This window comes from Micrasema longulum, unplaced genomic scaffold (genome assembly GCF_059751315.1).
Source record: "Micrasema longulum isolate JH-2025_06_02 unplaced genomic scaffold, ASM5975131v1 h1tg000505l, whole genome shotgun sequence".
Lineage (NCBI taxonomy): Eukaryota > Metazoa > Arthropoda > Insecta > Trichoptera > Brachycentridae > Micrasema > Micrasema longulum.
Genome location: NW_028277702.1, coordinates 691,460 through 705,750, shown reverse-complemented (window position 1 = coordinate 705,750; position 14,291 = coordinate 691,460). Strand labels below are relative to the sequence as shown.

General features: G+C 31.6%; 1 protein-coding gene across 1 annotated transcript in view; it reads left to right on the top strand.

The window, feature by feature from the left end:
* The window catches only part of LOC148281008 (metabotropic glutamate receptor 2-like), a 508,075-nt gene that overhangs the window by 84,422 nt on the left and 409,362 nt on the right, over window positions 1–14,291 (top strand). The window contains 1 exon segment of the mRNA XM_088227463.1: window positions 2,384–3,648. Within this exon segment, the coding sequence (XP_088083589.1) occupies window positions 2,556–3,648 (1,093 nt within the window). The 5' untranslated portion in view covers window positions 2,384–2,555.

Sequence of the window (14,291 nt, the reverse complement as noted above, 5' to 3'; positions counted from 1 at the left end):
TATTAATATGCAGTTCACCAAGAAAATTTCTCGAATAGCTGTAGAGAAACTCATTCAATATAATAATATGAATGAATGATAATATATTAACATTTAGCATAAAATAGGTTTATATCATCATAGTATACCTAATAGTTCGTCTTCCACTTGTTTTGTTTCTTGAGTCGTCAGCCAAAAGGGAAATAAAGTAACATTTTTGTTGAATGTAAAAGTATTTTAACGATGTATTGTAAGCAGCTGGAGAACATTATAGATTGTTCGCGAATTAAAGGTATTATGTCGTTTAGCAAAATAACTTTTAAAGATGTGTACTAATGATCTTCCTTATAGTTTAACTTCTGTGTCCTTATGCTTAATGTACATAAATTATCTCATCATTCTTAAGTAAATTTGTCCCATATTTAGTTCATTCAGTTTGAATAACACATAAATATTACGAGTATAATGGTTTCATCTCACGAGAAAATGACTTATTAAAAATGATTGTATTTAAAGCAGACATTACTTTTTCCATTTTATTTTATTTACATAAAAGTCGAAATTACCTTTTACAAAATTTATAATATGAACATATTTTTGTTATTAAATATTTGTTTAAATATTGTAATTGAAACAGCACAGAAAAAAATCCTTCGTTCTTTGTCATTTAAGTGTAACATGGGCAGAATACTCCAATGTTGTGAAGAGCGCTTGGAGTATTTTAAAATTGAAAAGTTAGAAACTAGGAGACAAATTATAGATATGATGAACTTGCACAATATAATTAAAAATAATATTAATTCAGTATTTTGTATTGAAAATGTGTCAGTGTACGTTCCCTGTAGGCGTCTGATCACCTTATACATTTTATCTTCTGATTTTTACAAACAATATAGAACATTTTAACCCTCTTGCAAGAATGTTAAGACTCTATAACAAAATTGAAAAAATAGTTAACATTTACATTTATTATGTTAGAACAAATGATTATAAAAAAATATTAATATGTGCCATATCATTATTTTTGTGTATGTAATATAATTTTAGTTTATTTTATTACATCGTATATGTTCTTATTTTTTCTTTTTTTTTTCTTTAAAAAAAAAGTTAACTTAAAAAGTTTCTAATGTTTAACTTATTCTTTATTCGTATCTTTCCCTTATCTAATTTTTTATTTTAAAGTAAATTGATTTAATTAAGCTACACACTTATTTTATTTAATGTATGAAAGATAGTGGTGTTTTATAATTGAGGATATGTATAAAGAATGTTAGCAATGCTCACTTAAAAATTGTATGCATTTTATGTATCTTTTTTGAACTTCCAAATAAATTAATAAATTAAAAAAAATAATCACTTACCGACTTTTCTATGTCTTATCAGTTTTGAGACCTACCCGTCTTTTCGTGCTACAGGTGCTTATTAAAATGCATGTTTTTTTGGATTTATATTTTCGTGCAACAACTACGGTGAAGGTGTATGGTGAGTTTTGCATGTTTGTTTAATTGGGTTCTAATGAAGAGATGGGTATGTCTCAAAATCGGTAGACATAGAAAAGTCGGAAAGTTGTTATATACAAATATTTCACAACATTTGGTAAAATTTTTGACCACAAAGCTAATGCTTTAAATATTAATAATATGATCATTATATTAAAAGGTTTTTTTTAAAACACACATTTTTTTAAACCTATGATTAATAGACAAAAATTAAACATTCAGTTAAAGTTTTGAACAATTCTAAAATAAATGTAAAAATTGAATAAAATAGTAAATTATAGTAAATGATTAAAAGAGAAAGAAAAAGTTACTGTTTCAGATAATAACTTAAGTAAAGGTTTAATAATCATTCACCATCTTTGAAAAAGTTAAAAACGTTTTTTTATAGGAACAATACCCTACATTAAATATATCCGATACGTGGGAATAACTATTGGAGTATATTTAATACAACATTACAAGTATACACTGTTCGTGAATTGTTTCCACAAAACGGTGGCACCTGTCTTATAATTATTTAAGGCACCTTGTGATGACAGGTAACATTTCTAAGCAATCCTATATTAAATTAACAAATTTTCAATTGAAAGTTAATATTGCGTTCTTATGTATTACTTACCAAATGCTTAAGTAACGGGGGCATTTTCACCATTCAAATTTTACTTAAAAGGATCAATTATTTTCAGCGAAAATCTAACACATGTCCACAGCACCAGCATACTCCAACCCAGCTTACCGAAAATTAATTTCTAAATAGACTTGTGCACCGAATTTCTTTTCTTTCTTTATTGGTACTTATACACATTAAGATTTAATTTACTGAATAAATAAATATGTAATCAATTTAAGGCTGATCTGACGAAATTACGATAAGGTGTGATCAAATGTTTGTGATTTATTTCTAGAAATAACTTTAAAAGTTCATCACCGGATTTTTTAAATAATCAAAACCGCAATAGGTATGCATAAATCGTATTAAAACAATGATTAATTATTTTGATAAACTCCTAAAACAGTATTCATGTTTAAAAATGAAACTATAAAACATGTTAAATCTATCGCAAACAAAACCCAAATATGAGTGTATTTCAGCGAACAAAAAATAAAACAGTGAGTGAAAAGTTAGATCTAAGTGTTATATTTAACTTGTGTTTTATTATTTTAATCGACATACTGTTAGAATTCTCCAAACAATCGTCCAAAGTTGATTGCTTGAGGCACGATCAAATTCAAATATACGACTATAGTTCTTTGTATCAAGATGAAATTACTAAGTATAATGATGATTCTCCTTTGGAAGACGAAGAATCCCTGTCACCTCGAAAAAGTTACTACACAACAAGTTCGCCCTTTGATACTTTTGAAAGTTATTTTTTAAATAATGAAAAGATAACTGATAAAGGAAGTCATGAAAGGATGTCTTCCGGACAGACTAATAGGAAAACTGAGAGAAAGCATCACAAGCATAGACATAGAAAAAAAAAGCCAAAGCATCAAACTAATCAGTCCTTTGAAACTTTCTTTAATAACCTTGCCGCTAGTCAAAAGACTATAGCAGAAGATGGATATAATGATTTTTTATATGAAGACGATATTACTGAAGATACTTCTGAGACAGAAAAACTTGAGGATAGAAATTACTCGGAAGAAACAACTTTAAAAGAACTCGACTTTTATTTAAAAGATATCAAAGCAAATATTAAAAAAGAAGAAAACGATATTTTTGAACATATCAATAAAACAAAACACCCATATCACAATCATAATCACAATAAGCAACATAAAGACGTTAAACATGGAAAACATCATATCTCTTATGAATACAAAGTAATATCAATGGATTTTGTTGATCCAACAGTTCAAGAACTTATAATGCAGACCCCTGGATATCCTCACTTGGATATTTCTTGGCCGGTGAAGAAGGAAGCGGTAGTTGAAGGTGACGTTAACCTCGGGGGTCTCATGATGGTACATTCCAGAGAAGACGGCGTTACGTGTGGACCCATCATGCCCCAAGGTGGTATTCAAGCATTGGAAGCAATGCTGTACACTCTGGATATTTTTAATAGAAGATTGAAGCTGGTGCCAAATGTGACGATTGGAGCTCATATTTTAGATGATTGTGACAAGGATACTTACGGGCTGGAGATGGCTGTTGATTTCATCAAGGGTGAGTCTTTTAAAATTATTTTTTTACTACGGATAACATTATTTTTATTTTTATTAATGGTCTTACATTCGAAATATTCTTTTCATTTGAAACGGTTAAAAATAACACAATGCAGTACCAACATAGATTTTTTTAAAAAGAAACGCTGCCCTGTTAGCTAGTATGGTAACGGTACCCTTTTCAATAAAAAAATAAATGCTGTTATAAGCAGATAAAAAAAACAATCGATTCAAAAAGACGAAAAAATTTTTTTCTTATATTTATTGTGGTTCACAAACAATAAACAATACATACGAAAATGGTATTATAATCACAATATGTTATGTTTAGATATTGTTCATCAGTTACGAGTATATGTGAACACAACATGCGCAAATTAGTAAAAAAAAGTTTAGATATATAATTTCTTCTAACAGTTGACTAGTTTAATTAAATAATATTCATATTTTAAATGTTCAAAACATATATTTATAATTAATCTAGCAATACGTTGAGTGTATTTGTATTTTTTTATTTAATTTTTACATATTTGCATATTTATTAGAGCAATTTTTCAACAATATTTAAGTTTTTACCGTGTAATTAATACATTGTTAATATCCAATTTGCCTTAGGGCTAAACTTCCTCACTAACTTTTAAAAATTCTGTTTTTTCAAGTATATCGACAAAAAATATTTGTAATATTTAAAGCATTATTTTTGTGGTCAAACATTTTAATAAATGTTATTAAATATATGTGCATAACCACTTACCGACTTTTAATGTCTATCGGTTTCAAGACGTACCCGTACCTTTGTCAGGACACTAATTAAACCAACATGCAAAACCCACTATACACCTTCACCATAGTTATTTCACAAAAATATAAAACCAACATGACATGCATTTTAATAAGCACATGCACTAATTAGGACAAACGTGCACTGATTAAATTATGAAAATATTCTGTTATTTGAGAATAATAGAAAAAAGTAGAGGGGATGGAGGGAGGGGGTTAGCTTAATATGTTTAATAGTGTCCTGGTGAAGAGACGGGTACGTCTCGAAACCGGTAAACATAAAAAAGTCGGTCAGTGGTTACATTCAAATATTTTACAACATTTATTAAAAAATATTTGATTTTGACCAAACCAAATTTAAGGAATTTTTTATTATATAAATTATTTGCAAAAATACTAATAATAATATAATTGATACAAAACTAGTGAAATAGAAAATGAACACGGAGCATCCTCTGGTTAGGATACTCTTGGCTTCTTTATCCCAAAAACCCTGTTTCTGTATGCCATGTAACTTGTGATACTTTAACTGAGAACAAAGGCACCGGAAAGTTCTCATTATATTACGTGACACGAATATAAAGTTATTATGATGAAAATAGCAAAATAACGTGATTCGGTACGGAAGAATTATAAAATGATGTTACAGCTTATTACCATCCACTTCACTGAAGATTGTTTTATTTAAATGTATTTTCAAGGACTTCTGATCAATGTAAAACATATTAAGGGAGAAATTATTTTCTTTTCATTTAAAATTCCTCTGTACGTGTGATGTCACCGTACTCCTCCTAAACGGCTTAACTGATTTACGTGTGGTTTTCAGAGAAATATAGATCTTTGCGCTGTGCGTGTTCGTAGATATTAAAAATTAAAATTAAAAAAAAAAAAAAAACATTACGCTGAGGCATATGGACCCGGAACTACGTTCGCGCGGTAGGTGTCATACGCATTATCTCTCGATATAGATAAAACTTATTTACAAAAAAAAAGTTAAACTATCACGTTGATCTACCCTGCCCGCAAGCTCCAAGAAGATTACGTCATCCCGCGTGAGTCATGTCCCTCCAAAAACGTTCCCCCCGATAACGTGGTACTTATCTCAACGTTACAGGGGGGTTGACTGTACATTAATACAGTCAGCAATATTTTAATTTTTTTTAAACACTACATGAAAAAAACGTACGCAAGTTTTTTTGAATACAGTTCTCTTAAATATTTTAGTTAACAGTTGTGGCAAAAATCAATTGGCAGATAAAATACATTTACAATATGTATATTTAAATGCTAAACAGGTGTTATCAAAATAAAATAATTTTATTGTAATAAGACACTCGTCTACCAAAGTTCCATTACAATTACGGTTTCCGCATTTAGCACACAGCATGGAATGTTAATTGCGAACTTCGATTCATACTTTGGTTGTGGAAGTTTGATTGACTTCTCATATACCAGGGGAGGATTTGAACCTTTTTTTTTTTTTCAAAAACTCAAAACATTCGTAGTTAATTCTTAAGACAAAATATTATCCTTTCCACACTCAGCGGTGCATAAAACACTGCATTGGTGAACCAAATACAGTTAAGTTATATCAGTCGTCGCATCAAGTTAAGCTGATAAGTTTTTTTTCTTCCAGTGCCAGTCTAGGAACACTGGAATAATGCAGTGTTCCACCAATTTTTCAAAATAAAATCATCTTTGTCAGAAATCGACTCAGGAACCTCAAGCGTGGCAGGTGAACGCGTCAACCACTATGCTACAAGGCAGAACAATATATACTCGATTTTGTTTTTCATGATTTTTACCTGAGAGTTCAGTAGTCATCGAGTCGAAATTACTCGTTCAGGAAACGGGATGTAATAATAATAAATAATCATTTTTCTGGTGAGAAACTCAATGTTAAAATAGAAAACTTTTAGACGCCTAAAGTACATAATTTTTCATAAAAATTAATTTAAATTTGACCTAACAATTTCAAATATCTTAATAGCTTATAGAGACATTTTAACATTCTTAGTTCATAAAATCTTAATAAATAATAGATATCTCTCCTATGTTACATTTCTGCATGTTAACAACCATTGAAACTTTCAACAAACCAAAATATTACCCAGCACCATACCTTAAAAAAATAATCAATCCTTAACAAAAAATATTGATTAAAACGTAGCGTCATATGGTGGTCTAATGAACTATATACCGGAAAACTGCCACAAAAATACACAACGGCACTACAAAATAAAGGATTTTTGATTAATAAGGCTACAAAGTGTGCTTTGGCTGACGTGAAGCGCCCGTGAAATAGGGCCTGGGAGGTTATTAAATGAGACCCGAAGAGCCAAAAATTCAAACATGTAACAGTCGGCAACAGTAGACTGTTTCCTGTTTAAAATACTACGTTTAATTCGTACTTATTGTTTAAGCGACCAAGCCCCCAAAATCCTTTCAATTTAGGAGCCTGAATTGAACTAAGTCTTCTTTTCACGCAAATGAATCTACTAAAATTTAATAAAGAGAAATTTTCTGACTTAGTACACCCCTGACCATACCTGAAGAAGAATGAAATAAGCCCTGGAGCCTCATCAAAGCGCTTCACGTAAGCCAAAGCCCGCTTGGTAGCTTCATTAATCATTGACTCCCATTGTTATGTGGTGCCATTGTGTTTTTTTTGTCGTAGTTTTCCTTATACAGTTTAACAGTTCACTACGCTAGAAGTTATGTTTTAATATGAGGGTATGTTTTAATCAATGTTTTTGTTGAGGATTGATTATTTTGTTAGGGTTAGGTGCGGGGTAAAATTTTTGTTTCTGAAGTTTTAATGGGTGTTTACATGAAAGTATATTTAATATTTTATATCAGTAACATAGGAGACATGCCTATCCTTTTAGTTTTACGCCGCACACTATCAAGATTTTATATGCTTACATAAATTATTTAAAGTGTAGTGACATAATAGTGATTAGCTACTTAGACATTGCAACGTCTAGGTAAACGTTAAATTTTGGATTACTTAACCAATCTCGTGCCGTTAAAATTTATTTTTGAAAAATGCTTTATTAAAAAAAAATTCTTTCAGTAGTTTTTTAAAATTTAAAAACCGAGGTTCCAAATCGAAAAAGTATTTTATTTTTTCTATCTCCAATTTCGGACGTGTGTTCAACTCGATGACTATCTCGGGTAAAAATCATAAAAATAAAACCAAACAGTCCGCCTTGTAGTGTATTAGCTGGTCCGTTCGCCCACAATGCTTGAAGTCCTAGGTTCGATTCCTGAGTGGGTTGAGAGAAAAGTTTGTTTTATAATGCAATGTTTCACTCTCTTAATCAGTTCATATCGTGACGGTATAAACTAACATGGATATTAATGTACAAAATGGGTATATTTGTATAAAAATTCAAAGTATCTTCGTCTGTAACCTATAATTAAACATGTTTCGAAAAACGAATCGTAAACGTTTTATATTTTTCATACATAAAACTGAATTCTACTTTGTAGATAAAATTGAAGATAAATGTTAACTTTCCGTTGTAATTGGGGCCCTTGGCCCGTTTTCTAATGGAAATTAAAAATTTATCTTCAATTTCTTACAAAAAGTAAAATTAAGTTTTCTGAATGAAAATTAGAATATACATACATTTTTTTCAACATGTTCAACTATAGGTTACCGATGAAGATACTTTGAATTTTTATACAAATATACCCATTTTTTCATGCAAATATACTTATTTTCGGACAAAAATATCGTTTTTTATTTATAGACAGTTGAAGGTATCTCTGTTAACTTCCCATTGTATCTGGTATCTAAAACTTAAAACTGATCGTCTTATTTTCCTGTAACAGATGCTTAAAACACGTTGCATTCACTTGAAAAATGCAGTAGTCTAAGCGTCGTCGGGTGTGGATAAAGGTTTTATGATGACGATTGAACCTCAATTTTTCGGGCATAAGAAAAAAATCCGTGGCAATCAATTAAGATTATAACGCAATGTTTTTTTTCCTGCGAGAATTTCGTAAACTTTGACTTAATTTTAAATTAACTTATGTGCCGACTGCCACTAAAAAACCGGTTAATGGTCCTGTAGCTTGCGCAGCGGACTTATGGATCATAAGTCCGAGGTTCAAATCCCGCTGTACTACCTCTTAATTCTAATTTCCTAATAATGATTTATTTACATATTTTTGGAAATGGCAACAAAATAAAAATGTTTGGGTTAATCATAAAAACGATATAGTTTGGTATTCTAGTGTTTTATTTTTATTTGAATGAATGTAAAGACAAATTCCATACCAAATCTTACATATTACCAAATATACAATTTATTCAATAACATTTAACTAGAAAAGAAACAATAAAAAAATATATATCATACGGGTAAAGGTGCCTGGAAACCATAATAAAAGCGAGGAATAGAATTTAATCAAGTGAATGGTACAGAACATTAAGTGGTATTTTGTTGGAAAACAGTCGAACATCAAAAAAACTCTGAAGCATTTTAAAAGCAAAAAAATATTCTTCATTTAAACGGCGTTTTGCAGTACTCAATTGTTCGATAAAAAGCTACAAATTAGAATTTATAAACAATATTTTGAGTTTGTCCAAACTTTTGTAGACAAGGACTGGAATAACTTCCTGTGGAGCTGTAAATATTTACATTTTACAACAGAGATGAAGAACATTTAAGAGAAGGTAATATAGAAGTCTAGGCATCTACATAGCTTATGACCTGTCATTAGCTGAATTAAATGGCCCAAAAATAAAAATATTAAAATTTAAATTTTCAGGCGTTGCCTGCAATACGTAGGTGAAAAATTCAATTCGATGAATCTTACCCGCATATAAAGGTTCTGCTTTTTAACTTCACAAACATCAACAGATAAACAAATTGAAGGAATACAGATGTTTAAATATGGGTAGAATCGTAAATTTTACACAATGTGTAAAGTGGCTACCTAATCCAGCCAATGACAGGTCATAAGCCCTCTAAATGCCTAGATTTCTATATTACCCTCTTTAAAATGTTCTTCATCTCTGTTGTAATATGTAAGAATTTAAAGTTATAATTTTTGATAGATTGAGTTTTCCTACTGACATTTTTTGGTGGAACTGCATTTTAATAATAAAAATATAAATATATGTATAGTTTTATTCTACTTTAATTTTATAATTTAAACCATTTTGTCGTAACCGGCATCCTGTTTGACGATGTTGGTCATGACAAAACCCGGTCACTGATAAAAATTATAAATAAAAGTGGAATAAAACTATTTAGGTATTTTTACTATCATAATTATACCTTTTGATTATTAATTTGTACCCTTTTTTTTCTTCATATTGATATTTTTTATTATTTTCAAACGATTAATGATATAAGCATCAAAATTACTTCAAAATTTACATTCAATGCGCGTATTTCATTTGTCTTTTACGAGGCAGGGCGTATTTTACTCAACGCTAACAATATTATATTTTAATCGTTACGGTCGTACTACAGAAGTACTTAAATCCCACTGAAAATTATTTACAGCATATTCGGTCAATTCTTTATTCTGTGTTAAATAGTCAGAACTATCACAAGCTCCAGCAATAAATTAAACAAGTACCTAACTCCTTCTAATCCACGAATCCTTTACTAAAACATTCTTCAAAACTACAGCTGCTGTACAAAGGATGTAAAGGAAAAGCTTAACTTGGTAAATGAGCGTTTACGAACAATCTAAAGTTTAACGTTTAAATACCTGCTTTATGTGCACAAAATTACCACTCAGGAGCTGATGAAAAGGTGTATAAATGTAGCAGAATTGAAATGACTGTCAAAGACAACACTTTGCGTGGTCTACTTTTATAATATTATGAAGTGAAGTGCGCTTACCTAATAATGCGAGTATAATTTTAGTTTAACAGTAATTATACAAAATTTTGCTGGATACTATACAGGGTGTTTATTAAACCTTTTCACATCCAAAATCACGATGATCAGTTTGAGCAAGAAGACATATTGGCACATTCAAATATTTTTTTAGAACAAATAAAATTTAAAAATATCAAAAAAAGCAAATGGTTGCTTACTTCTGCAGGGTTGAAATGAGGGGAGGAGAGGGGGGAGTCTGATACGCTGACAATCACACAACCACGGTTGTTAATATTTAATTTTATAAAAAAAATATTTGTTAAATATATTTTTTTTATGTGCTAATATGTCTTCTTGCCCTTACTGATCTTTGTGGTTTCGGATGTGACAGGGTTTAAAGAACACCCTGTATTTTCGTTATTTGGTATAGTAAGCTCACATGGTTTACTTTGTAAATTTAATGACCAAATAAAATTAAAAACCAAACATTTAAACGACATGCTTAGGTAATTATTAATTCGTACGTTGAAAATGGTTACGTCAACCCATAATATGAGTTTTCTATGATTATTTACGGGTTGCCGAAAATATTTACTGTGTATTTGAATAGGCAACTTGGGTTAAAGCTCTGCTAAGGCATCCGCAGCACGTGTCCGAGTCAGGTCCACTTTTTTCTGCTTCTTCTTTACACCCCGAGCTCCCGCAGTTCTTGATGGCCGTCGATTACGACCTTTTGACTTTATTCGGCGGAACTAAGCCAAACGGGATTGACGTGGGAGGAGGCGAGTGTTGGCTAGCGATAGGGTTTCCTGGAGGCGTCTTGTGATTTCATGCTCCGCTTAGAAACGAATGTGTTTTTTTAAAGTAGAATTATAAGTAATGATTTTATAAGTTAATTAAATTTCTCCTCAAATAATGAGAAAAACTACAATTTTACATTACCCAGCCCAATTGCTACCCACCATATTGATAAATAAAGCATTTTTTCTGAAATTTAATTTAAAATATGCTCAAATCGTAATTTAAAATAATACAATTAATAAAAGTGTTTTGATAACTACCACGGTAATAGCATTTGTAAGGTTATAAGATTATTTTAAATAGCAATCGATTTTTTTTAAGGCCGGAAGGCACAATTAACATTGTGCTCAAAAAATTTGATTTAGTACCATCGTGTAGTGTGTTAAACAATACGTATCAAAACGTGTGTAATTTCTCCAATTTTTCGATAGTCTAAAAAAAGGTTCTCTTTAATCACAATCGCTTACATTTTCCTTATGATCATCGGTCATCAAGGTAAAAATACTATTCGGGCCCGCTACATTAATTTTTAGGTAATGAAGTACCATTACCCATCCCCATCTCTAAAACAGTACCTCAATGTCCTCAGCCAGCGCAGCGTTACGAGTATGGGCCCTCTAGTCCCAGTTTATTGGGTGAGCTCTTAACGGCAATAACTCCGCCAAGATATCTAGCTAATTTTTGAAGGGTAATAAAAGATCAACCGACTCTTCTGCTCAGTGAATGTAAAAAAGTCATTATATTTAAATATTTAATCAAAATACACATATACGTCACAAATAATCACGATAAAAGATATAAGGCTACAATCGTAGCGATACTTCAATTACAGATAAAAGTCATCAATACAGCCCATACCCGATAACAAGTTTGGAATGAACCGTCATCGAGGCTGGCTTGATATTTGTATATAAAATTCTTATAAATGTATAATAGTATTCAAAAGTATATCTAGAATCGGCATTCACATATATAACATTATTACAATATTTGAGTTTGTCCAAATGTTTGTAGACAAAAGACTGGATTTCATCCCCTCGGGTGTCATTAAGATTAACAAATTACAACAGGGGTAGAGAAAACCTTCAATATTAAACCAGCCAATGACAGGTCATAAGCCATGTAAATGCCTTGACTTCCATATTCCCTTATTTAAGGTTTTCTCCACCCCTGTTGTAATTTGTTAATTTTATATAATATTTGTTATAAATTGCAATTTTTCTTTATTAGATCTCTCAAGTAGTAATAATTATAAATAAATTCGAATCAATACCTCGAATAACCTTTAACTTAGGATTAATTCTCGTATTGTAAAACAGATAACGTTAATAAGGTAATTGAGTTTTTTAGATGTCTTTGTATACTAAATGTTATAATGTATCAACCATGGTTCGTCCTTCTTAGAAATAATACTTTTGTTTGAGAACTGCACAAAATCGGTCTCATAATTTTATATTATGCCAATCAAAAAGATTATAGATAGGTGATGTGGACTCTTGTTGTCGGAAACACAGTAGAATACAGTTGAGGAATATCGTGATGACGTCATCAAAGAAGGCGCAGAGTTCAGCGAGTGTTAATGAATATGATTTTGTACTTCACATCGTCGGGGGTACACAAAAGGGCGCCTAGTTAATATTGTTTGGCGCGCGTGGCCTGTTGGAAACACAATTAGGTACCGGACGTTGAGAAGTTACCCATCAAAATGTCTTGTAGATGAAACTTCCGAAATGCACTCCAGGAGTATATGAAGATAACAAGACACATTAGTTCACGCCCGTAGGCATAGTCTCTAAGGAGATGAAAAAGCGCGGAATTAATTCCCTGCCTCACACAGTTGGAAGTATGTATGTATAAAAAGAGAGCGCGAGTTTGATAGTATTTCCCGCCCGCTCAAGTTGTTACAACCCGAATTGGCGCCTTTCCGAAACGAGTACCGAAATGTTTTATAGAGGCTCCACCGGTATGTGCATCAAAATTATAGGAAGAAACAACCGCTTGCACAGATATATCGCAATAGGCCTTTACGTAAGTCTGATTTAAAGACGGAACCGCACTGGTTAAGGCCGACCCTGACTGTTATAGTAATGTGTTTCATTATCGTACAAGTTTCCCGCTTAACCAAGGCAAAGCAAATTCCACAGACAAGTCTCTGAAACCCTTCACAAAATGGTCGGACGCCAAATGCATAATAGCGATACCGCTTTATCACCCGAAGGTTCCATTTAATAGTAACTTAATTATGCAATATGTCACACTTAACATACTATGTAGAACAATGTTCCTGTACCTAGCTTGACACCTTGACAGCCGTAGACAGCGTCATCGAGGTATTATGATGTCAAACCACGTAGGATTAAACTGTAAAACTCCACGGGAAGAGATCGTTAGGTGAGTCGTGTTTTAGACGAGAACATCTGGCTGTGTCGTAGGACAAGACCATCCGACGACGCCGCGCCGGTTATTTTTGCATGAGTGGAGAACAAAGGGTCAGTTGGCGAGCGGAAGGCGACGCGGCGGGGTAACATTCTAGAAGGATTTTACGTGACAGGGCCCGGGAAGACGCGGGGTGAAGTATTTAACAGAGTGACGCAACAACGAATTACTTGTGTAACAACATAAATTTAAGCGCGGTGCTTGAAAGATTACTTCCTATTCAAGGAGATCGGAGATCAAACGTTATGTTCCATTACTCTAGTTTTTAAATATTTTATATGCCAAAATACATACGTTTTCATGAATTTTACCGAAAAGTTCTGTAGAATTGCAGTTTAATAAAAAACAGGCAAATAAAACTCGAGTCCTCTTCATAAGCAAATAGTTTCCCTCCTTAAGCTCTAAGGGTTTGAGAATACCAGTATACATTTTGCATGTTCTCAGTGTTCTGTTTTATAAAGCAAAATACTCACTTAACACTGACAAAATAAACCACGCTTTACAAAAGTAAAAACGAATAAAAAGTTAGTACCCTAAGCTTGTTAAACGAATTGGAACTTGGCGTAAGCCATTCATAAACACGCTCTTTATAGTTAAAGCATTGCTCTTTTTACTTACGTGAAAATAATTTGAACTTAATTGCTTTACGTATAAATTCTATGCATTATGCAAAATCTTTGCCATGAAGGTTTAAACATACCTAAATATATGTATCGTCGTTGGAAATTTTAAATGCTGAAATGCAAAAAGTATAAATTGCTTATGACATTCTCCAAAT